General features: G+C 47.6%; 1 protein-coding gene across 3 annotated transcripts in view; it reads right to left on the reverse strand.

Moving 5' to 3' along the window:
* Positions 1 to 26,194, reverse strand: part of KIF20B (kinesin family member 20B) — a 2,369,321-nt gene that overhangs the window by 1,765,830 nt on the left and 577,297 nt on the right. For all 3 annotated transcript variants that reach the window (XM_069611316.1, XM_069611317.1, XM_069611318.1), the window contains exon 7: positions 22,967 to 23,027. In XM_069611316.1, coding sequence (XP_069467417.1) covers positions 22,967 to 23,027 — 61 coding nt within the window. The remainder of the gene's footprint in view (positions 1 to 22,966; positions 23,028 to 26,194) is intronic.

Consider the following 26,194-nt stretch of genomic DNA (forward strand, 5'->3'; position numbering starts at 1 on the left):
TCCAGTAAGAAGTCCAGCAGGGGGGGTGATCTTGTACCACAACTCCCTGTCGTAGCGGGCCACAATCGCTAGGGCGTTGGCCGCCTTAATTGTCGTCCCTGCGGACGAGATGACTCGTCGCCCCATGGCATCCAGTCTCTTTCCCTCGCCGTCAGGTGGGGAGGTTGAAGTTGAAGCCGTCCCCCCTCCGCCACCTTCTTGGCCGCCGCAGAGACGACTGAATCCGGGGTCGGCTGCGCCCTGAGGCACAAAAGGGCGGAATCGGGGACCCGGTACTTCTCGTACCGATCCCACTTGGCAGGTGTCGTGGACGGGTTCTTCAGGAGAGCAAGTTCCTCGTCCCAGATGTCGTCAAGCAACGGCACCGCGAGGACAGTCTTCCTCTTGGCCTCGCACTGTTGATAGAGGAAGCCTTCCTTCTTCTGTTCTTCGGGGCAGAGCTGGAAAAGCTTGCATGCCCTGGAAATCATGGCGTGGAAGGAGCCAATTTCGTCGGGCAGGCAGGCCCGAGGGGGTGGTGATGGAAGGCCCATGCCGTCACCACCGTTGTCATCCGTCCCTGTCGTGGCCGTATCTGTTCCCGTGTCATCCCTAGGATCAGGGGAAGGAAATGAAGGCTGAGCGGGCCGTAAGGGCTGGAAAGGCAGGGGGGTGGGGGGGTGAACTCTCCTTCGCTTGTTTGGAGGGCTTCCCGACGGGCCCGGTTCTGCTGAGTCATCCGTTGTGGGTAGAGGCAACCTCGTCCTTAACTCCGTGCATAAGGTTTGGATTGCCATCAAAATGGCCACCGAGTTGTCTTGTGGCTCGGGTTGCGACGGGCGCGATACTTGCTCCTCCTTTCTTCGTCCCCCTCGTCGGGATTCCTCCCGTGCGATGGGGCCTCCCCAAACTTCCTGTTGAGGCCCTCCACGACTTCCACCAACTCCTCCTCGGAGGCTGTGTCTGTGTCCGTAATGGCCACTGCCCCCCCCCCTCTTTTTCCACCGGCGTCTTCACGGGGGTCTTCTCGATGGGCTGAAAAGAGGATTACCTCCGCGGTGGCAGGGAAACTCTGGGCCCCGAGGTCGCCTCCACTGGGGTAGCCTCCACAGGCTTCGCCAGGGCCGTCGCGACTACCTCGGTAGAGGCCTTAGCCGGGTGAATCAAGGCCTTCACCACCTTGGGTGCGCTTCAGGCCTTCACCTTGGGAGGAGGGTCACCGCCTCGCTCCCCCTCGGCTGGTTCCTTCGAGATTGACCAGGGCCTCTCCAGAAGCTTAGCCGGGTTCTAGGACTTCCTCTTCCCCAAGCCAGAGCGTTGGCTCGTGGTTGATGGCGCCGGTGAAGGTGCGCCCTTTGACTTGCGGTGCTTTGCCTGCTGTTGGGCCCTTGGTGCCGGAGCACCCTCACAGGACTTAGAAAACTGCTCTGACTTCTTCTCACCTGCTGGGCTCTTTGCTTCCAGCCAGCTGGCGAGACGGGTCCGATGATCCCTCATAGTCCGATCCGTCATGTTCATGCAAAACACACAGTCCTTCTCCATGTGTGTTTTGTCTCCGTGAAGGCAATAGAGGCATCTCGAATGCTCGTCCTCCTTGAACACATTCTGTAATCCACATCCAGGGCAGTTCGTAAACAGCTTGGATCCGGATGTCGAGCTTCTTTTCTCCTGGGCCATGTCCACGAGGTATGCCTCAGAAACTTCTGGAATCCCCAGAGAAGCGTAACTCGACGAAAACTTCGGCCTTGAGGGGCGTAGAAAATTCCAAAACGGGTCCCCGTTGATCGGAAGTAGAAACGGTGGAGCTTGAGGCTCTATTAACTGAAAAAAATGAGAAATATCTTTAAAAAAAAAAAACGCAAAACGCAGTAAAAGCTCGAGAGCTATAGCACGAGGACTCCCAACACTTCAACGTGCGGTAAAAATCCGAGGATGGCTGCCAGGGGCGGGGCTTAGGGAGAGGGCAGTCATTGGCTGGGGGCAGTATGACCCAGCGACCAGTGATTGGTTACTACTAAGAAAGACAGATCAGAAACAAAACTGATACTGATTTTTTCTTTACCGCGGATTCCCAGCCTGACGACGGGGAATATTCATGAGCATGTGAATCCATGCCAGACCCCATGCTGGAGAATTTGCCTTATTCAGCCATTTTGGAACATGTTTTTGTTTCAGGAGAGTTATTTAATGTCTGTTCAAAATGAACAATCAATGATACTGTATAAAGTGATCATTGCGTCCAAAATATTTATTTAAAAATGTCTCATCGGCATCAGGTGCATAGCGATATTGACCACCTCCAGTTGTAAGTTCGCTCATGAGTCGTTGCCTTGATATGCTTCCCATTTTAAGGAGTTAATCAATGTATGGAAATATAACAGATCACCAATCCAAATACCTACACATCTGTGGTGGGTAACATCCTGAAAGGTCTTGCAGCAAACGGGGTGCAAAAATCTGAGATAAGAAAGTGGCCCAGGTTTTCGACAGATTCAAGCTAAAAAGAAAATAAGTGTGTCTAGATATAATGGCGTTGAGAGGGAAAGCGCCTGGCACTGAAGTGAAGTACATAAGCTGAAACAGCACATTTTAATGCTGCAGAAAGATGTGGAAGCCATGCTAAAATATTTGGTAAACAAAGATGCTGGTGAGTTTTGGGCTTTGATTAAGCAACCCAGTTTACAAGATTCTCTGCAAGCTCAGCCTATATCTGAATCTGCATAGGTGACTCATTTTCAAAGTGGTTTGGTGTTGCTTCTGAGGTATCCATTATCGGGCAGCTGGAAGTACAGTGTGTTTGGCATTGGGAATTCTTAGTCGATGAGATCATTAAAAGGTGTCAATCCTCTTGGGCTCAGGGACCTGATGGGATGTCCAACGCCACCTTCAAGTCCGATCCTAATCTCTGGGCACATGTGTTTTGAGTCTTATTTTGCAATTTTATAAGGTGTAATCTTTCCCTAGGTCGTGGAAATGTGCAATCATTCCTGTATATAAAAGGGGATCTATGATCACTGTGCAGCCCCTAATGTCGACTTTCAAAAAGCAGTCTACCATTACGGCGCGATCAATGCACCTCACATCCCCTAACCCGCCTCCCTTACCCACTTACTTTAGCAGTGGCACACAGAAGAAGTGTGCCGCAGTCTCCCCTCAATCCAGACAAAAAAAAACAATGTTCCAGAAGCACATTCGCGCATACAAGAAGGAAATTCAAAAGGCAAAGAGAAAGCATTATGATGACAGAATCACAAATGCCACCAACACACAAAAAGAAATGTTCCGTATCATTAAAGAAATGAGAAACCCACCAGGCTGTGACAACACCCCAACCCCCTCGGAGAAACTATGCAACAACCTTGCAGACCACTTCAAAAAGAAGATCAATGACATCCGACAAACCATCCAACAGAGACCAACCAGCAGCGACTTACAACCAAACGAACCCAAATCAGAACCGCAGCACAAACTCAATAACTACCCTCAAATATCAGCAGAGGCATTCGCAATGCTAATAAAACACAGCAAGAAAGCAGGCTCACCGATGGATCCCTGCCCCCCGGACATCTACAAATCCATCCTCGGACAAGGAACACCAGCAGAATACTTCAGAAACCTTCTAAATCTATCACTGGCAACAGGGACAGTACCAAGGATCTTCAAATCGGCTTACATCAAACCACTTCTGAAAAACACAAGCGGGGACGTAGATGACCTCTCCAACTACAGACCAATCTCCAACATCCCCTACCCAGCCAAACTCCTCGAAACCTACGTATACAAACTAACCCAAGAATACGTTGAAGAACACCACCTGCTAGACCAAGCTCAAGTCGGCTTCAGACCCACAAGAGGTACAGAAACAGCACTACTATCCATCTGGGATGACCTAAAAACAAACGCAGACTCCAACACAACATCTGCCCTTATCCTGCTCGATCTCTCAGCAGCCTTCGACACAGTTAGCCATGACACCCTAACCAAAAGACTAGAAGACATAGGCATAACAGACACAGCGCTACGCTGGACTAAATCATTCCTAGCAGACAGAACTGAAACCGTCTGGATCAAACCCTTCAAATCCACCCCACGAGTCAACGACTGTGGAGTACCACAAGGATCCTCACTATCTCCATTGTACTTCAACATCTACCAAACCCCTGTAATCAGAATCTTCAAGAAACGCAACATCAAATGCTACAACTATGCAGACGACACTCAAATCATCTACAAGATCGAAGACACCCAAGCCGATCATTCGAACCTAACCGACTGTCTAAAAGAAGTCTTCAACTGGATGAATGCCAACAACCTGAAAATCAACCCAGGAAAAACAGAAATCATGATCATATCCAAAGACCAAGAGAAGGAAACCGCCATCCCGTGGCCAACGGAAATGGGATCTATACCATCACCATCTAAGGTAGTAAAAAATCTGGGAGTCCTGATGGACAACACCCTAACCTTAGAACCGCAAATAAACGCAACAGTCAAGAAATGCTTCTTCCTCCTCCACACGGCAAGAAAAATACTACCTTTCCTCTCCTTCACACACAAAACACTCACCATCGTCGGCCTCATCATGTCAAGTATCGACTATGCAAACAGCCTCTACCTCGGTATACCGGAATACCTACTGAAGAAGCTACAACGGATCCAAAACACTGCAGCCAGACTACTCCTCAAACTATCCAGAAGAGACCACATCACCCCGGCCCTAAAAACACTACACTGGCTCCCAGTAAAACAGCGTATCATCTTCAAAACAATGTGCATAACGCACAGGGCAATCAGCGGACAAGGAGCTGAATTCCTACAAAAAAAAATAACAATCTACAAGCCAACGAGACCACTCAGGTCAACCAACGCAATCCGACTGGAACAAAAACCTTACATCAAGAAGAAACTCGGAGGCACCGCTTTCTACCACCTAGCCGCGAAAACCTGGAACAACATCCCAAAATTAATAAGGAACACCAAAGACCACCTTAAATTCAGAAAATTACTAAAAACCTACCTCTTCAACACCGGAGAATAAAACCAAAACAACAATAAGACAAACGAATCATCAAAAAAGGACAGTGACAAACCGCTAGAACCGACAGAAGTACCCGGGGCACCAACAGGGCTGACGCTGGACACAGGGGTCCACCCGCGAGACACAGAGAAACGGATACAACTACTCCAGCCAACCCTTACCATCCCCCACCGCCCTTACAGCCACAACTAGGTCCCACGAGGCTGTGGAACAGACAATATACCACCAATCACCACACAACCGGGTGTATGGACACTAGCAGCGGCGCTAGTCATGTGGAGGGGGGGAGGAGCATGCAAGGTTATTAAGGGAGCGGGCGGAGGGGGCAGCTAGATCCTCAAACGGCCTCGAATGGAAAATCGGGCACATACCTCCTGAGGCTCAGGGTGTACAAGCATCCCGTCGGGTAAGATTACACGGTTCAGTCCAGGATAGAGATGACTAACGAATACCATTAACAATTTCCTTCTCTGCATACACCTCTCAAACTCCAAACCAAACACAACCACAAACCTCTAGCGCAGCAAACCGCACGAACTTCACTACACTGCAACAACAAAACAAAAAAAACACATAGACTCGCACATCAGCACACGACGACTACCGGCCGCATACACCCCAGGCCCAGCCGACGGAACCACCGGGCTGAGGCTGCCAACAGCACATCACTGCAATCTTGCACTTTTCCAGCCTCCACCCACTAACCCACCATCCCCCCCCCCTCTTTCAGAGCCGCCAGAGCGCCAGGGGACCACTCCGGTGGTGATAGTGCGCGGTACAAATGACCTTTAACATTAACATATCCCTCCAGTGTCTGTTTTCTCCCACTAATGTGGGTCCTAGCGCTACAGGGTCCTTTGTGTTTTTTTTTTACTTTTTTTTTTCTTTACTGTCCCCTGCTTCCCTCTACTAGAAGCGGTGACACCCCTGCTCCCCTTAGTCCGCATAATGTGATTCGCAGTTTTGGGACTACGCAAAGGTGCAGTGATAGTAATGATCGCTGTTTTTTAGGCAACATTTTTGTTCTATCCCTTTAAAAAAAAGGGAGACGGGTTGGACCCGTGCAATAATCTCCCCATATCCCTCGGCAATACGAGCAGCAATAGGTTTGCAATAATGGTCCTAAAAGATTTGCACAATTGGGCGCTGGACATCCGTCAGGTTGTAACAAAAAATAAAAAGGTGTGGACACCTCTTTAAATGATCTTGTGTTAAAGTTGCTAGCTGTTATGTTAATTTGGCAAGAAATATCCTCAATGTGGCATTCCTGGATTTTGTTTTTATAGCTTTTGACTGTTCATCGCATTCTGCTATCGGGAAAGCTATTCCGCAAAGGATGTCCTAAAACGTTGCTGAAGATTCTTATTGCCCTCCATATGGATATGGGCACAATGTTAAAAGTTAGATTAGACCAATCAGGCATTTTTTCAAATTGAATTAAGATGCATCAGGGGTGCATCTTGGCTCCTTTGTTTTTTAATTTATATATTGGTGATATTAGTACTGCTCTATCTGATATCAATGTACATCCTGCGGTCTTGTGCTTGTCCCAGATTGCATATATGGCACATGATTAAGTCTTGTGAGAGTTACCCCCCCCCCCCCCACCAATGGGCCGACAGTGTTCCACAACTGCTGTAAACGACCACCTAACTAACTCAAGCATCATGCCAGCAAGAACAAGTTGATGTTTATTTGGCAGTTGCAGCACCATTGAAGAATCGAGATTGTGACCAAGTTTAAATATTTAGGAGTCATGCTCTATGATTAACTTGTCTGTTAGTAATACGATGTCTGTGCCCAATGGCTAAAGTAGTAGCTGCCCAAATGAATAATTTTGATTAACCTTATGGGCGCTTTTCAATCTCTGCTTTTAAGATGAAACTATCAAAAAGCCCTTGTGAAAATTATTTATGGCACGTAAAAAACATCAGGAGATACCGAGTGGGATAAATTGGAGGCTATGATACGGCCAAAAATCCTAGCTCTACCCCAGAGGGCCCTGATTGGGGTTATAGACAAGCTAGGGCCAATAACGCTAAAAGCCCACATCAATTGGAAGCGACTGCAACTTTTTGGTAAGAGTGTCTCCTCCTGCTGACAGTATTTTTTTAAACTTTATGAATTAGTAGGCAATAAGTCTTCTAGGGTCTTGAATGCTTGGGCTGTACATTGGAGTGCCAAATGCAATGAGGGAAGAGCTCATTAGTCATCGTACGAGTGTGAAAAAAACTATTTGAACATGACAGGACTTTTTAAAAATAGACTCATGCTCAATCTGAAAATAAAGCTTTTAATGAGGGTTCCTTCCTATTTGGTTGGGGTACCCTTCCACCTCCAGTTTCAGATGTGAATTTTTACGGATTAAATTGAATTTGTTTTCAACTAAGGAAGTGGTAGGTGCCAGAACTGACCATGTTAAAAACATATGCCGCTTTTGTTTTGAAACAATATAAACAAGATCATACTTCTTGATTAAATGTGACTTTCTTGGTTCATTGAGAGTATATTAGTTTCATATATTTGCCATAAAAGACTGACCAATTTTGGCAGAGGATTCTTAATGCTTGACAAACTTGGCTATGTATAGCTGTTTTAGCTTTTGTTAACCAGATTTTACATTATGTTTTTAAATCAAAATATTAAGAATTAATTTCCATGGTCAATATGTGATATCAGTTGGACTGTGATGATTGTGCTTCAGCTGTGTGAAAGGTTTGCTTGTAAACTAATGACACGAAATAAAGAATCCTTTTTATCCCAATAAGTCAAAAAACTATGCCTCCAAAAAGAGCTCTATTGATACGTCTCCTAAATGTTTTTGCAGCAGGACCAACCTATGTCCTCATCTCATTGTTTGTTACTACCAGGAAGTCTTAATTCAGCAGGTTGCTCCTTCAAAAGCTCCCACCATGTCTTTAAAATTTGAGATCCAGAACAGTGAGGTTCTGACCTAAATCTTCCAGAGGCCGCACAGAGCAAAGACAGGCCCATTCTTACCTTGCCTATTTTACACTTAGGGAATCGTCTGGTATTAATTTCCAATATCTCCTGTTCAAAAGTCGATTCCATCATGGTTTGCACCTGGGAAGAGTCTTCCTCTCCGAGTCCACACTTAGCAAGAAAACCGTGGCCACAAAAGGTATAATTTTCAATTTCATTTTTGAATCGGTCATGTTTGAACCTGTGCTAAATTAACCAAACTCACTGGGAAAAAGGGTTCTGCTCCTCTGCACATTCACATTGATCCTTAGAGATATGTATTATTGCAGTGAAGAGAGAACTATCCAGGAACTCCCTGTCCCCCACCCTCCCCTCGACAGCTACCTCTTTTGGCCAGACATTTGACTGACCCTCACCCACCAGCTTCTGTAAGGGTCCACAGCCCAACAAATTAAAATCTCCAGTGGATCCTACCAACAAGTGACTCTTACTACACCAACCACCACTATTGGGGCTGGTAGCCGAGGGGTGGAAGTGATCAGTCCATGGACCAACTCCAAATCTGTGTGCAAACCAGCGGTCTTCTTCATCAGACTCTAAAGTGTGTCTAGAGACCTAGAACACCTCATGGGCAGGGGAATATTATACCAAGGGAAGACCGCTTACAACCTCATCAGTGCACAATCATTGAAACAATGCTTAGTGTGGAGGAAGAGCATTGTGTAGGCGGGAAATCAAGCCCCACACAAGCTGGCAACTGAAGGCAACCAATTTTGTCCCCTCTGCTCTAAGCCACCTCCAGAAATCACCCAGCTCACACCACAAGCAAACCCCACCACAACACAGTGCTGTACTCCTGGCACTGAAGCTCCAAGACCAGCACAGAGTGAAAATCCAATCACCATCCATAGGCTCAGGGTTTGCTCCTGGGATGAATTGAGGGAACTTGTCCCTTCTTCCCAGGGGGGAGCCCACCCCCCGTGAGGCTAGGGAGGTGAACCTGCTCTGCAATACCCTTCCTAGGGGTTGAGGCAAGTGGGGCCTCACCGGGAGAGACTGCCACTTACCACTTAGGAACAGGAATCCTTGTCCTCCATGAACTCCTCCCTAAAACTGAACATACTATGGCATACCTGGCTTGTTTTAAAATACCAGAAACTGAAGTACCAAGACTGGGATGAAAAGACTCATAATAGATGCCGGTATCTTATAGAAAGAACAGGTTGCTTTAATTCAGAGCATCCCATCCACTGGGATGAGTATGTTAAAGAGCATGCACTCAGACGAGAGGGATGGAAATGCTGCATACTTGAGCCTGGGAAGGCCCCAAACAGTGCAACACCTGGTGACGACGGAAAACAGGAAGCCTGCAAGCTTCAAACTCGATTGGTGTTGCAAAGCTGGATGCTAGAGCTACAGCGGACCAAAGCCGGTGCAACAGACAGGGCAGGAGCCCAGGAGAGGGTGGTGGTGAAACCACAAAGAAGCCGTGGTTGACCGCAGGTCTAGAAACAATCACTGATACCACTGACATTCGAGGGTCCCAGGGTGTCCAGTCAAGCACCGGCACACAGCAAGGGAACAACACTGTGCAAGGAGAGACACCAGAGAATAGAAGGCGCCGGCGGTCAAGCAACCATAGAAGAAGTAGGCTCCTGAAGACATCCTCCTCCAATAACGAAGGTAAGTCAACTGGAGGCCCCAAGAGAATCGTACCGCACAAGTAACTTGTCTCAGTAGAAGATATGAAACGGTTATCCAAGAAGCCAATGAACTCTAAATGTTGTTGAAGAGAAAGCATTATTGAAAAACGGAACAATGCGAGCAAAGAACAATGCATAAGAATATCCTGAAAAAAAGAGGAAACAAGTTGATATTCTATACAAAAAGAATACAATCCCAAAGAGAAAGGAAGATGAGCCAAAGTTCAGAGGAAATAGGCAATTGAGGCACATACATTGTCAAGTAGACCAAACTAGCTGAAATGTAATTACCCAGGAGGGAAAGCCTACGTGAGCAATAATACCGTCACAGGAGACATTGAGCTCAACAGCCAAGAAACCCAATCTAAGAGATCCCCAAAAGGGATTCCCAAAGAGGGGAGAAAACGCAATAGCCCAATTGACAAACTAAAGAGACTGATCCAGGAAGTCACGAGAGACTATTTGCAGATGGTGCATTAGAGGGCACTCTAAAGACTGGTACTGGAAATACCCTCAGGAGAAGGGAGTCGCTCTCCTGACCTAAGTTAGTTTTCATAGTGGTAGGGTCAGTCAGGGTAGTTTTGGACAGCAGAGTTATTTCTTTGGACGTTCATGACCAACGAGCACCTTAATAACATAGGTAGAGATCGCCCATAGTTATAGGGAAAGTTAGGTCTTATAGTTTTACTTTAATAAAATATACACCATGCCTAGAGAGTCTGCGTCTTTCTTCGGACTTGCCACACTCCACAATCAGCTTGTCCTCCGCCAACAACCCATATGATAATGGTGCACCAACAATAGCAGGCCACCTTACTCCAGTGATACTGGTGCCCAGCTGCTCCTCCACTCAGAACAGACCACATCTCCCACACCAGACAAGGAATATTTCAGCCACAAGAACCAGGCCACCCGCGACAACTGCAGCCAAAAGCAGAAGCAACACCCTCCCCGGCTCTGGGAGGGGTCGGGGGGGGGTCACTCATTCCTCTGCCCTCAAGGACTGGGAGCTGACAATTTATTATGGACCCTCATCACCAGATTGCACGGCTCCTATGTGCTCCATGGCCCCTACTTTCAAACCGCTGGTTGATTATCCTTTCAGATGGTCTAGCCACTCAATTGAGGGATTTAGTGTTGCAATGAGCTGGAAAACATTACAGGAGGCATGATGTTCAGCTCTCAGCTTTCACCCCTGCACCATTCTGCTGCAGGCCACACCCAAAATAGTCTACCTACCTGCATATCAACTTGTTCCTCTCCATTCGATCTAATTCTTAGAATCACGAGAACAGAGAAAGATGAGGCGAATCAATAACCCAGGCACCTCACACATTCCTATGGATATCCTTTGTGTTCCATCTTCAATATAATTTTCAAATGTTTGTATGGGATGGCACACACAAACCCCTCCGCCCCCCATCTTTCTTAGATCAACAGCCACAATGTTCTCAATCTCCAGTCCGGTTTGTTCCTTGTCGTCCTTATGCCATATAATGCTTTTGTTCCTTCTGTCTTACTTCATAAACTTTGGAATTATTTTCTCCTGTCAAGTTGATCTCTGACCTCATACTCCCTTTTGTTTGCATATGCAAACACATTTTCATTCTTCCTCTTAAATGGAAGATTGTTAAATTATTAGTTTCCTTTGTACAGTGAGACGAATCCTTGGATTTCATCACTTCCTCCCACGGGGGAACCCATTCCCACAACGCCAGGCCAATACCAGATAGTCCCCCTGGCGGTGGTACTCAGCCAGAGGATCTAATGGGGAGAGACTTCCTCTGTAGGGACAAGGATGAACTTCCAAGGGAGACGCAGTATAATAACCCTCATCCATCATCCTATACACACCCCCACCTGGTAAATCTCTGAAATCTACCTAAACAACCTATGCATTTATATAGGTCTTGAGTCTGGACTTCTACTGAGCTGAGGAATAACGGACTACCCAAGCGAGAGTAACAAAGAAGTACTAGGATGAGGAGGCGGCATAGAGAATAAAGACTTAAGGACCAAAGGCACTGACAAGGGACTAAAATATATTGCCAACCAGTCGATATAAAAATAGACTAATGACTATGAAGAGAGCTAGCCAATCAGCAGGAGAGGCAGTCCAGCCCGGAAGTTCAATGAGGACACCAAGGCAACTGTGAACAAACCGTTACCCAAGCCTGCAGACTGGAGAGGGGAACCCTTGTCCTGGTGGCATGGAGCCTATCCATGGCAGAGCTGGAGGCTGGAGGGCAGCGGCATGATCCAAAGCGGGTGGACCAAGAGTCCAGAGAGCAACGCTGTGGCCACCAATGGTATCCTACACCAGAGCCATGCAGATCACCCGGAGCAGAGAAGCGCAGTGCAAACCAGGACCCGCTACACTGCATATATCCAGTGAAGAGCTCCCTGGAAGAAGGTAACAGAAGAGAAAGGAAGTGCAGATGGGGCCTGGGTGTGAGAGCCACAGTTAAGAGTGAGAAAAAGAACAGGAATAATCTTACGCCAGACAGTAGTTTGTTTCAGATAACTATTGAGAACAAGCGTGAGAAAGAATGTATTGAAGTAGTCTTCCTCAGCACAGTGGTTGGTCACAACCACTCCCGAAATAAAACAGTGAAAGAACACATTGATAGTGGTTTTCTTCATGGCAGTACCTAGCAGAACAGTGAACCAGGTCTTTCAAAAACAAGCCATAGTCTTATGGTTGTGGGACATCCCCACACCAGCAAGAGAAGGCTACAAACCCTGTTTCGCATCTCAATACTTGGCAGTAGAGTACACAAAGAGAAAGGAGAAACTAGTGTCGAGGACCCTTATTCTTATCACAATTGGGTATCTGCTTGCTAAGGCAGCCCAGGGGAAGGGAGTCATTCTCCATGGCGTTGTGAACTGTAAAATAAAGTCCAAGGAAAAGCAGGGGAAGGGCATTCCCTCCGGTGTTTGAACCACGAAAGCAAAGTTAACTTTGGACAGGGGATGGGAGTAATTCTCCTGGCAAACCAACTCAAATGGAGGATCAAATTAGGAATCCAGAGGAAAGGAGTCATTCCCCCTGGGATATAAAGTATTTGAACTTTGCGATGCAGAGTGTTGGAAGAGCTACACCCCTTTTTGTCTGAAATACTGGAACCAGGGGAAAGAACATGTTACTTAACGGTAACTCCTGCCATGGGTCTTACATGGATTCACATGCTCCCCGTCCGGCTGGGAATCCTCAGCAATATTAAAGAATTGGCTCCATGTGGCGTCCGGGCCCGCAACTTCCCTAGCCCTCCCGCCTGACTATTCCATACTCAGGAAAGAGACTTGGAGTTGCCCTCATTACCAAAGACTCACTTCCCATCAGGCAACATCACTCCCTGGGACATGCCAAACTCATCTCCGTACTACTATCTCTAGCACCCAGCTGCACCTTAAACAATCACACCATCTATAGACCACCCACTTCTACTCCTGAGTTCTAAACGCAGCTTCTACATCTACTAGGAGACAACCTCAAAAAAATCTACAAAACCATTACTACTGAGCAACCTCAATCTAGCATTTAATGACCCCAATGATAAAGCGGCAGCCGCTCTTGACTAAGAACTCACTCACATGGGATATCTGCAAATTGTATCCAACCCTACGCACTGCAAGGCCCTCACGCTGGACTGGATGACAGACCACAACTGCCACACCTCTATCACTTCCATCTCTGCCCTCCCTTGGACAGACCACAATTGCATACAATTCTCCATCCCCACTACACAATCGGCCAAAGCTATCATACACGCAGCACCTGCCCTAGTAGGAAGTTCCAAAAAACTGACCAAGGAAAATCTCCTTCCCTTCCTGGACACTCCAGAAGTGCAGCCCCACCCCCCTTCTCAAATGACCCAGCCATCACTGCCAACATCTATTCACACACAATGACTAATGCTATTGAAGCTATTGCCCCACTTAAAAATCTCTACAAAACAACTGGTTCACGGTTGAAATAGCTACACTACGGTCCGCCAAGTGGCAAGCTCTGAGCACCTGACAATCTAACCCTAACGGCACCAACGTAAATCTTTAAAAAAAGATCCACTCAATATAAAAAAGCTGTCATTCATGCAAAATCCACCTCCATCAATGATCGAATCTTAAAAGCAAACTCTCAACCTAAGAAACTATTCACCATCATTAGAGAACGTATTACGCCAGCCAATAGCCCTGACGAGATCTTCAAAGAGGAGACCTGGTCTCTAGCATTCAAGCAGCCATGTTAACTAAAATAAAATTGCTCCAGAATAAAATCCTACCACACGCCAAAGACATGCCGAAGGTCATCTCCACCTCACCTCACCCCAATTGCATAAAGAAATCTCCAAACAACTCTTCTCTTTCCATGATGCTACAGAACTTGATGTCATCAACATCCTCAAACAAATAAAACCATCTACTTGTAAAGGCGATATTTGCCCCCCTAACTTAGTTAAAGACACACAACTAGCCCCTCTCCTTAAAGCATTCATCAACGCCTCTTTCTCATCCATGTCCGTTCCAGCCAGTCTCAAAGAAGCATGGGTAGGGCCCTCACTGAAAAAACAAAAAAATCCACACTAACCCACCCTTACCAAATAACTACCGCCCCATCTCCACCGTCCCTTTCCTTCTGAAAATTCTGGACAAAGCAGCTCAAACAAATCCAGCTTTTTCTCGAAGACAAGAACATTCTTGGTAGAAGACAATCTGGGTTTCGCAAAGGACATGGCATCGAAACAGCACTCCTTGATCTCAAAAATCAAATTACTTCCATCATGGACAAAGGCAAGACAGCCCTCCTCCTACTCCTTGACCTCTCGGCTGCCTTCGATCTCGTAGACCACAAGACCCTCACGGCCCACCTTAGCAATGCAGTCCAATTCTCCAACAGGGCCACCACGTGGCTCCCTTATTTCCTCAACGGAAGAGCTATGAAAGTGTTGTCCAACCAGGCTAATGCAGCCCCCAGAACCATATGCCCCGGAGTCCCACAAGGCTCCTGCACAGCCCCCACCCTATATAACTTGCTCACCAACCCACTATTTGACAAGTCGGACACACTCAGCATAGCTTACACAAACTATGCAGATGATACGCAGGTACTCCTACCTCTCTCCGGCACCTACGAACAGGATGCGGCCACACTCCACTCAATTTACACCACCATCCAAGCCTGGATGGCCACAAATGGTCTATGCTTAAACGGCGACAAACCAGAGATCATTATTGTAGGTTCTAGTGAGATTATATCTAAGCTTGACCAACAATATTGCAACTTCACCATAGGTAACTATCGTCCCCGTTTCACCATCTGTTAAGACACTAGGGGTCTACTTGGACTCCACTCTCTCCATGACAGGACAGCGCCATTGCTTCAGTTTCTGCACATACCTCTAAGCTCACCAATGAAGTCAAACCCCTATCTGTCCAAATAAAACTGCCTATCCATCACTAGAGCCACTATCGGAGCAAAACTTGATTATTGCAATGTCCTCCTTACTTCCTCCAAGAACATAAACCGTCTTCAGGTTATTCAGAACGCTCTCAGAGCTGCTCTTCGCATACGTAAAAGGGACCACATCTCAGAAGCACGACGCAAAGCTCACTGGCTCCCTGCGGAAGACAGGATCATATTCAAGACACTCGCACTCACACACAAGTGCTCATCACACAACGCCCCCACCTACCTTTGATTCCATTGCACGTGATGTTTGCTCTCGCCCCAAAAGAGCCTCCCATGCCAATAAACTCAGCATTCCGACCTTAAAAAGAGCCAAAGCTGGTAGCCTAGGCTTCCCTTACATCGCTCCCAAACCCTGGAATGCTCTCCCAACTCCCTTAGAGCGGAACCTTGCCTTGCAGTCTTAAGAAAAACCTTAAAAACCACCCTTTTTAACTAACCCAGTGCCTTCTATGCCTCCTTTCCTGACTGCTTCTACTCTATTGTTTGTAACCATGCATGTATTACTGCATCTCCTTCTGTTTTTTCCTCTATGTAACTAAGAACAAATCTCTTGTAACAAGCGCCACGATGCCCACGGGCTGCTGCGCGCTCTACAAATGTGAATAAAGAAATAAATAAGGCACGTGCAATGTCCAGCAAATTAAATTACCTTTCAGGAGGTGAAGGGGGGTTTGCAGAGAAATCTGGCAGAACCAAAGGCTCCTTTAGATGAAAGTCCAACAGGACCTATGGCATGAAGGAAGGAGGTGTTCGCAAGAAACAACCTTGGCTGAGAGGAATGACAAATAAAGAGGCCTACAGGACAGAGCCTTCATCTCCCCCACCAGCCTTGCCGAAGTGAGTGCCATCAAGAAGGCAGTCATCCAAGACTGAACCTATGCATCAGGTCTCGAAGCTTAACGGCGGCCCCATCAGTTTCGACAGTACCAAATTTAGCTCCCACGCAGGGGCAAGAGCATTCACCTGAGGAAATGTTTTGAAGAGGCCCTTGAGGAACTTCTTAACAAGCCAGTGTGACCATAGGAAGAGCTTGCCTGGAAGCCAGTTGTAACGGGATATGGCGGCCAGGTGGCCCTTGATGGATGCATGAGCAATGCCAGCCTTGGCTAGTGAGATCAGGTATGGAAGAAGCTTGAGGGCAGTCACCGGTAGTGGATAACCAAAACCACCGACAGATGGAGAAGGTCCAAGTAGCAGATCTGCCTGGGCCACGGAGTGCAATGAGGATCATTCAGCAGTTGCAATGTCAGAGTGTTGATCACTTGTAGCAATAGAGGAATCAGCAAGAAAGCATACATGAAGAGGCCCTCCCAATGGAATGAGAAGGCGTCGCCCATACTCCTTGGTTGAGGATTTATTTATTTATTTTATTTATTTACATTTATATAGCGCACAAGCAGCCCAGGGGCATTGAGGCGCTTTTACTTGCAATGACTTAGTTACATGGTACAGGTAAGATAGCGGTTGTTGACACATTGTAAATGTTGCAGGATGACATACTGTTACAAATATTGCTTTTGATCATATGATACAATATACATGGGGTAATCGTGCTAGTATGTCTAGCCTTATGTGAACAGGGTAGTCTTCAGCGTTTTGCGGAAGGTGGTGAGGGAGGCCTCTCCACGGATAGTGTGTGGTAGGGCATTCCAGTGCGAGGGCGCAAGGTAAGGGAAGCTGGATCCGCCCGCTTTTACTTTTTTTACTAGAGGCACTGAGAGCATGTTGGTGTAGGGTGATCTGGTTGGCCTGGTGGTGGAGACAGGGTGTATCCTTTGTGAGAGGTATGCAGGCGCAGTGAGGTGGATGCACTTGTGGGTCAATGTCAGGGCTTTGAATAATATCCTTTCTTTTATTGGGAGCCAGTGGGCTAGTTTTCTGGCCTCAGAGATGTGTTCTCTTTTTGCAATACCTTGGGCTGCCCGGAGCGCGTTGTTCTGTATTACTTGTAGTCTCTCTAGGTTTTTTTTTTTTTTTAGAGGTTCCTAGAAAGAGTATGTTACAGTAGTCTAGCCTAGAGCCGGTGATGGCTCTGGCTATGTTAGTGCAGTTCTTTTTAGAGGGAAAGGGTCTGACTGCATTGATAAGTTTGGCATGATATGCCGCTGCAGAGGCAATTGCATTGATTTGCCTGTCCATAGATAGGCTAGAATCCAGATAAACTCCCAGGGTTTTGACAGTCGGAGACTGGGATGTTAATGGAATCAATGGTGAAGTGACTGAATTGGGCATCTAGATTCTTTAGGGTGTCGGGAGAGCCTACCAGGAGGAGTTCCGTCTTGTCAGAGTGGAGGCATAGACCGTTGTCTGCCATCCAGGCTTGGATGGTATTGTAAAGGTTGTTGAGGGCCAGGGAGTCAGTGTTGTAGTTACCTGTGAGAGTGATGAGGATTTGTGTGTCGTCGGCGTAGTTGGTGTATGAGATGCCCATGGCGTCGAGGATGAGGAAGAGGGGGCGTGTAAAAATGTTGTATAGCGTGGGGGAGAGACAGGAGCCTTGGGGCACCCCACAGAGTATAGTGGTTGGTGATGCTGCGGCTAAGTCACAGAATACTTGCATGGTTCTGCCTTGTAAGGAGGTGGTGATCCACGCTGTGGCTTCAGGGGAGAATTTGGCCGTGGTGGAGAGGTGGTGGCATAGGACGCCATGATCCACAAGGTCGAAGGCCGCTGAGAGGAGTAGGAGAAGTGCAGGTTTGCCCAAGTCTCTCACATCGTCCATCTGGTTTTTCAAGTCAAGTAGGGCTGTTTCTGTTCCGTGTCTGGGGCGGAAGCCAGATTGGCGGAGACCAAGGAGTTTGTTCTCTTCAATGAAGTGTTGAACCTGCAGGTAGGCTGCTTTGTCCAATATTTTGAGGAGGAAAGGGACAGTGGTGATGGGTCTGTAGTTATTGGGGGAGGTGGGATCGAGCGTTGGCTTCTTTAGAAGAGGGCGGACCCAGGCTTCCTTGAGGGAGGCAGGGACTATACCTGTGGTAAAGGAGGCATTTACAAAGGCTGTTAGGAAGGGAGCTAGCGGTTCTGCGCAGTCTTTGATAATGGAGGCTGGGCAAGCATCACCTTTGCAGTTAGAGGGTTTAATGTTCCTCATTATGTTGATGATGTCTTTTTCCTGAATGGGTTTGAAGGAGAGGGGTAAGGGGGAGGGGAGGGGGGGGGGAGATCAGGGGCAGGCGGTGGGACTGGGATGTGCTTGTTCGGTAGGGCTTGTTTAGTGGCTAGTATTTTGTTTTTGAGGAGGCTAATTTTGGATTGCATGGCCTTCTGTATTTCGTCACACCAGTTCTGGGGGGCGGGAGTGGGTGTTTCGAGTTCTCTGAAAATGGCGAATATTTCTTTAGTACTGGATTGGGCTTCCGAGATTCTGGATTCAAAGGATTTGGCTTTGGCTTGGGTGATTGCCTTTTTGTATTTGGTGGAAAGGGCTTTGAAGATCGTCTTATCTTTTTCGGAGTGGGACTTTTGCCACTGTGCGAGTGTGGCTTTTTTCTCGTTGCGGAGTGAGAGGAGGTCCGGCGTGAACCAAGAATTGGAATGTGCAGTGGGTTTGGATTTTCGAGGTTTGAGTGGGGCAATGGTGTTGATGGCTGCTTTGATGGCAGTATCATAGGTTGATGCGAGTGTTTCAGGGTCTGAAGAGAAAGGTGGTCTGAAGGCTGGGCCTTGGAGGAAGGGCAATAATCTCTCCTTAGTGAGTTGGCGGGAGCTTCTGGCGAGGCAGGGAGGGAGTGGTTGGGGTGAAGGGGTAGCTGGGGAACTAGCGGTGAGGATGCTGAAGGTGATAATGTGGTGGTGAGACCATGGGGTAGGAGTGTTTCCAGTGATGAGTGGACAGTTGTGCTGTGCTATCCAGTCCAGCGTTCTGCCTTGGGTGTGAATTGGGCTAAGTATGGTGTTCTTGTACCCTAGCGCCTTGAGGGCAGAGTCGAGGGATTTTGCTGCTACGTCCTTACTATCCCGGAGCCCTAGGTTGACATCCCCCAGGAGAATGGCTTTAGACTGTTTTTTGAGGTTGTCCGAGAGGAGGTGGATGAGAGAGGCTTGAGAGTCTCCTGTTGGGCCTGGTGGGCGGTATACGGTGTGCACAGTAATTGTGCAGTGGGGGGAGAGGGTTATTTTGACTTAGAGATAGTCGCTGCTGTTCAGGGATTTCTCTACCTTTCTGACAGAGAGGTAGTCTCTGGCGATAATTGCTACACCTCCACCTTTGGAGAGGCGGTCTTGTCTAGTGATGGAATAGCCAGGAGGTAGGGCGAGTGAGCGCAGGGCCAGAGGACTCATGTAGCCAAGTTTCTGAGATCACAAGTAGATCTAGGTCTTGGGAGGTTAAGAGGTCGTGGATGTCTAGGGCATGGGCATTGATGGATCTAGCGTTAATCATGGCGCATTTCAGGTGGGGTTCAGTAGTGGCTGTGGGGGAGCTCATGATGAGAGATGGTGGTATGGAGGGGCTAGGTGCATCGAGCGTGTTGTGGGCGGTGCCCATCACAGATTTTACACTGGGGGGCTCATTTTCAGGGGTGGTGGACACAAGTGGCATAGCATTTGGCACAATAGAATTCAAAATGGTGGTAGAAGATTTGCACAACACAGGATACCTGCTGGAAAACCTCTGACACTTGGTGTTGGTAGCTGTCGCAAAGATGTCAATTTGAGGGAAACCCCACTTACCGATGAGACTGGACACTTGCGCTTGTTGGAGTTCCGATTCGTGGCAGGACTGCAGCTCCCTGCTGAGAGTCTGCAGTGGTGTTCCGAACACCTGCCAGGTGAAATGGGACGTGAAACATTTGTTGAGCAATAGCACAGTGCCACAGGTTCTGCACCTCCAGAGAGAACTGGGGAGCACATCCTGCCCTTTTTCCTGATGTAAAGCATGGTGGTGGTGTTGTCTGAAGACCTGCACCCCCCTTGAGCCGAGACTGAAAAGACTACTGCCCAGAAAACTATCTGCAGTTCCAGGACTTTGGTGTGCAACCCCTCTTCCGGGAGCTAGAGGCCTCTGGTGTGAGAAGGTCCTGTGTGGGATCCCCAACCCTCCAGAGAAGCGCTGGTCAGGACGGTCGCCTCATATGCAGGGGATCTGTAAATGAGCGCCCTGCGAGTGATGCAGGCAAACTGACCACCACTGCAGGGCCTGAGCAAATGCCTGATTGAAGGCGATCTTGCAATTCCATGCGCCCGTGACTTGCTGCCATCTGGCATCCAAAACTCGTATGGGGTCGCATCTGCAAAAGGGAGTTAGATGAATGCAGGACAACGTCATCCCTTGCAAGGACTTGATGGACCCGACTGTTGCCCAGGGTGGACCCTCTCCTCTGATGGAGGTGCCAGACACGAGTGTCGAGGCAGGTACCCAGGAATAGAGCGTTCCGAGATTGCACTTTGCAGGACTTCTGATAGTTTAATCGCAAATCCCACAGAAGTCAGCGTTCAGATGGTCTGCACAGTGTGCCAGATTGCCCGCTTAGGAGAGCAGGATCATATCCGCCAATCGTCCAGGTAAGGATAAACGTGGATTCCTTTCAGGCGCAGATGCACCACCAACGTGGCCAAGCATTTGGTGAACACCCTTGGGGCCGTCTTTAGGCCAAATGACAGGGCCTTAAACTGGTAAAAGGAACCCACAAGAATGTCCAGTATTTTGCAGTGAATGGGGATGTGGCAGTAAGCATCCTCCAAGTCTAGGGATGCTAGTCAGCTTCCTCCAGTTGGTTGAGCACATGCTGCAATGTGACCATCCTGAACTTTTGGGATTTGAGAAACCTGTTGAGGCACTGCAAGTCTCCACCCTTCAGACTTCTTCCGTACCAGAAAGTATCTGGAGTACGTCAGAGCCCCGGAAGTGCTGAGGGACTAGTTATATTGCTCCTTTGCTTAGCATGGCTTGAACCTCCTTTAGCATCTGGGCCACATGCTGTTCATGTTGTGGGATGGGAGGAAAGTGAGGGCATTTGTTCTGGAATTCCAGAGTGTGCCCTTGCTGAAGGAAATTTAGAATCTATTTTCTGTGGAGATCTTGCGCCACTGATCTACAAATTTAGATAACCAACCTCTCACTGGGGTGCAGAAGTGGGAGCGCGGGCATGGGGCTGGTTCAGGACTACTTTGGCATCTGCGTCCTGGATGGTTTGCAGCAACGCTGGATGCCACTTCCATGCCTGGAAGCATCCCTTATAAGCCTCCTGGGTGGTTGAACAGGAGGGCCAGTGATATTGGAGGTGAATCCCTTAGAGGAACTCAAGACTCTCCCTCTAGAGGAGCGAAAAGAAGGGCTGATTGAGTGCCCAAAGAACTTGCCGCCTCAGTGTCCATTTTTATGGCCTGCAGAGTCTCATGTACCATAACTCCCAGTCATACCTCGAGAGAATGGCTAGAGAGCCTGGGAGGGCTTCATCATAGTCACCACCGTTCTGATAATGAGCTTCCCAGTCGCATCCAGCTTCTTACCCACTCGGTCCGGAATTGCTTCCGAGAGGAGTGGGGGCATGGTGTGCCGTCGGCACAAGGAGTGGAGGGGGGGTTGTTGGGGGGGGGGGTTCACTGCAACTATGGTTGGTATAGTATTGGGCGTAAATTGGTGATCGCATCTAGGCGGGTGTTGAGGGAGGTTGCCACTGAGGTGCTGTTAGCTTGCAGTCTTGCATTGGAGAGTTGAGTGGGTGAGGGCTGGTAGCGTGTGAAGGTGGCAACATTGCCGGATGCTGGTGGCTTCCTTTGGCCTGTGTTTTTGCTCAAGAGACCTTTGCAGGGTTGCGTTGAGGCATGGGTCGTCGCGATTGCGTGGGGAGGAAACGGGTAGGGAATAGTAGTGGGTGATGGGATGGACAGTGAAGATGGACAGTGAAGATGTGAAAGTCCACCCCCCACCGGATGTGGATATAAGTGCCTGCAGTACAAGCGTACATGGAGGGCTTACATTTGGATTGTATGGTGTGCTGGTGCACAGGGACCATAGTGCCCTGTGGCATTTGCGGCGAGCAGCAGAGAGGGTATCCGGTCTTTGCTCACGGCCTTGGCGAAGCAGACTCGCATTTTGGTTTCCATTGAGGTTTTTTATTGGCCCTGATGCTGGCCAAAGCACAGCCTGGATGCAGCATGCTTGGGCAACAGGGCTGCGAGTGGTGAGGGTGGAGGCCAATAGGCTATAGAAAAAGACTACAGTTTTTAGCTGTATAGCTAAACTGCTTTAATATTACTGGGGATTCCCAACCTGACTGGGAATATTCATGAGCATGTCAATCAATATAAGACCCCTCCCCCCCATGCTGGAGAAGGGAGCCATTCCCCCTGTTGGAGAACTTTAAACCAGAATGGCACCACCTAGTCTCGGAGGCGGAAGTCATTCTCCTAGACCAAGCACCTTGGTACAACAGTTTAGTTACAAGTGTATGGGCCAGTGATGGGGACATTCTGACACAGGAGGGTGGACTCTTCAGTTAATAAGACATCCTGACAGACCTTAGCATTTTAGTTGAGGCAGCGAAAACCCTCAGATATAGGAAGAGGTAGCTTAATGGTTTGCTTTCATTTCAAATAAATGTATTGAAATCACCATGCCACCTGGGTGTCCGTCTTCTCCTTCTGCACCCTTACAACAGTTATCAACTTTTCAGTGATTTGGCGATAAGCGCTATAGAAGCAGAAATAAAAAAAAGGACATCTAAATATTACTAAAACCTAGCACTATCCAAGCTCCAGCTTGCTGTTACCCAGGCAGCCACAATTACATATTAAGTGAAACATTACGTTTAACGTGGGGAAGAGAATAGTTAAACGTCTAACTTAATACTGAAATATTTTATTTTCAGGATCTAAAATTCTTCCTCTCACCTTCAATGCTATCCATAGATTCCAAGCACGGTCTTCCAGGAAAATAATTCTGGGACTCTACCTACAAGCAAATAAAATGGTAAATTAAATTTGAAAGATACAAGTGCAATTGGTCACAAGCAGAAAAGTATTGGTCATCAAATTCACTGGCAATATTGTTGCTTATATAGTGTCACAGGCGCATACAAAGAACACACACACACAATAGGTTTCAATACCTTTTCTTCAGTAGACACCAGGGTTGGGTTGGGGATGGCTCACAGCAAATGCCTTTAGCTCAAAAGGCAACATCTATAATCAAAATATTAAGATTAAGCAAGGCTGACAAAGTGCAGCTAAAGGGACTAAGCTAAATTATCAGAGGTCCATGGTCCCATCCCTACTCCAATTATCAAATAATTACACCAGCCGAGTACAGTGGGACAAAAGACACTCAACTCCGTCATTTGTATTTACTGTGCAACAGCACGCTTTGCCGTTTAAGTCGTCCTAGTCTTGACTTTAGGTCTCTTGGCTGTGGTCCTTGTCTTGGTTAGAGCTTCTGTCATGGTCCGGTTCTGGGTCGTGGTCCAGGGTAAGGTGACGTCTTCAGAGCTACCTGGTCAAGGCCTGTGCAGGAACCCCTCTTGGCATAGAGGTTTCTCAGTTAAAAAAGTTGTTCGGTTTTCTATCCCACCACAAAGTATTTACAGGTTGTGGCAGGACGGAAGAAGGAGTCAGACACATTGAGGACATTCAGATTTATCTTTAATGAAATTATAGAAATAAAGCCCATCTTTCCCCTATTGGTAGGGACACTACCCTACCCATCTAAAAAGGAACTAAAACGTGCTAGTCAGTTATCAGGAAGACCAAAGTAAAAACGTCCTCAGTACAAACAAACTCTAAATGATCCTACCACTATACATCACCAAATTAAATAGGCAAGAGAATGTCTTTCTTCCTCTGGTCTCCTCTCTTATGATGGTGACCTTATATACAAGTTTCTCCGTGGCACAGAGATTTCTTAACGTGAACTTGTTGGATAGTCCAACTCTTGTAGCTCTTCTAAAATGCTCTGACGTTTTGTGCTTTTGGTGGTATCATACTTAAACTATCTTTCCTTCAAATGTTCTCACACTTGTCTAAACTCTCCGACACTTCACACTCTTAATTTAGGATTTTCTAATTTGGGTTTGTCTCAATCTTTATTAGGTGTTCCTTATCATGGATTCTCTTTCTGAGGTCTCCTCTTGACAATCTTATTTACTGTCATTACGTGACTACGTTGGGTTTTCACCAGTCTTGAAATCTGAAGACATAGGGCATCTTCCTTTCGTCCCAGGGGACTTGTTTGCGCCTTATTTTCACCAGTCGAGAAGGTTATATCTCTTTTTAACTGACATTTCGAGTAACAGCTCATCCTCAGGACTGGGAATGGTTTCTTACTTCATTTAATAATTGTCTTCCTCGAATGGGTTACTCGTTACTTGCTTTCTTGGGTTTTCACCATTCCCAATACAGTATTCGGCTTAATGTTGCATCCTTAGTACTGAGACTAGTTTCTTCATATAATGATGACCCAGCAGCCGCTCGCATCTCTTCGTTCCCCCGGAACTTCTCTGTATGCAGGGGAAGGTTGCGGGGTTCAGCTCTTCTGTATCTGGCTTCCCGATCCTCACTCTTGCTGGCATCGGTTCTCTGCTTCTTGTTGGTTTACTGCCGTACAACGATACTGGCGATAGGAAGCTGTTCACGCTTCCAGCAACGGTGGCGATTTGTCATTCCAGCATACTGCCCACCACGCTGCAGATGTGGTCATGCCACCACCAGGAACAGGGTTCAACTCTTCTTCACAACGATTTCTTTGCTGTTGCATACGACATGCTTCCAGGTTTCCACACTTGCGTTCTTCACTCCTCAGCCTGTCTCTGCTCTACATACAGTTAGGTGTGATGTCAGGGGGCTTCCCCCCCTGCGTACAACACTCTCCCCTTTTCCTTCTCAGACTTGTCCCAGTTGCATGGACATCCGTCTTTAAAGAGACATCTTCATATTTGTCTCTTGTAGCATTGCCTTCAACAAAATATAAAGAAGCATTGTTACTTATAGCAGACAGTCCCATATATGCAGCGGTGGTAGGTGGTCTAGGGAGTGCCTCGAATGAACGAAAGTCCTTGTCCCAAAAGGGGAGTCTCTCCCAGTGAGTTCCTACATGCCTCTACCCATAGGGATTTTCTTGTGCAGTGGGTTCACCTCCCTAGCCTCCCAGGGGGAGGCTCCCCCTTGGGGAGAAGGGATGAATAGCTGATTCTTCACAAGTTATGACTTCCGCCACACTAGCTCAGTTTGAAAGCGTTTGCAAGACTATTTGGGCTGGTCGCCTTGCAAGTGTCTCGATCAGAGCACCCACCTAGTGCTCAATGCATTAGGGAACTTTGGTGGTGGCCACCTACCAGTTCCTGGGAAGGTGTCAGAAGGGCTCTTCAGCTAGACTATTCTCTAACCCTGACCTCTCCTATGATTTGGTATCACTGGCCTAGGTAACTCCCTTTCCCAGTGTCTTGTGGCCACCACAGGTGCATCCTTTTAAATGTTCCCCTCCTGCCACACTCTTAAAAATTGGCCTTCTCGACTTGACTAACACGAGTTAGTCTCTCTTGGTTTGTCCCATTGTCTGGCTTAACTACTGCAGGTGCTGTGGGTTTTGGGCAAATGAGAATCTGCCCCTGCACTGGCCCCCACAGCTGAAGTTATACATACTCAGTCCACCATGTTGGAATCAGCAGGTCAGAGCTGGAGCTGAAGTTTTCCCATTAGCCTGCTAGTTCCATTGCGCTGTGCCAGCGCTGCATGAAGTGTTAGAGTTTACCTTAAGTGCTTTTATTGTCCGCAATAAGATTTTCTTTCAACTACGGCCTAGAATCCTTACCCGGATTTGCACACCAGGCGCGGGCTGTACCTGCACTCCCGCTCACAGCATGAACCATAGGTGAAGCATTGCTTACTCTCAAAGATGTAAAACAATGACCGAGTTTAGGGTGGATTTTCTCATCGTTCTCTTTGAGGCCACCGCATGGGTTTGGGAATTAAGGGTGTAATCTGGGTTTCCTTGCCCACAAACATGCAGTTCGTGATGGATAACCTCACTAGCTGGACCCGTGATTTGATCAAAGATCATAGTTAATTCGGGGCTACTACTTATATCATCTCCAGGTGTTGCATCCCTGCAATTTGTAACGTCTCAAA

Source organism: Ambystoma mexicanum, chromosome 8, assembly GCF_040938575.1.
Source record: "Ambystoma mexicanum isolate Mex_15411 chromosome 8, UKY_AmexF1_1, whole genome shotgun sequence".
Taxonomy (NCBI): domain Eukaryota; kingdom Metazoa; phylum Chordata; class Amphibia; order Caudata; family Ambystomatidae; genus Ambystoma; species Ambystoma mexicanum.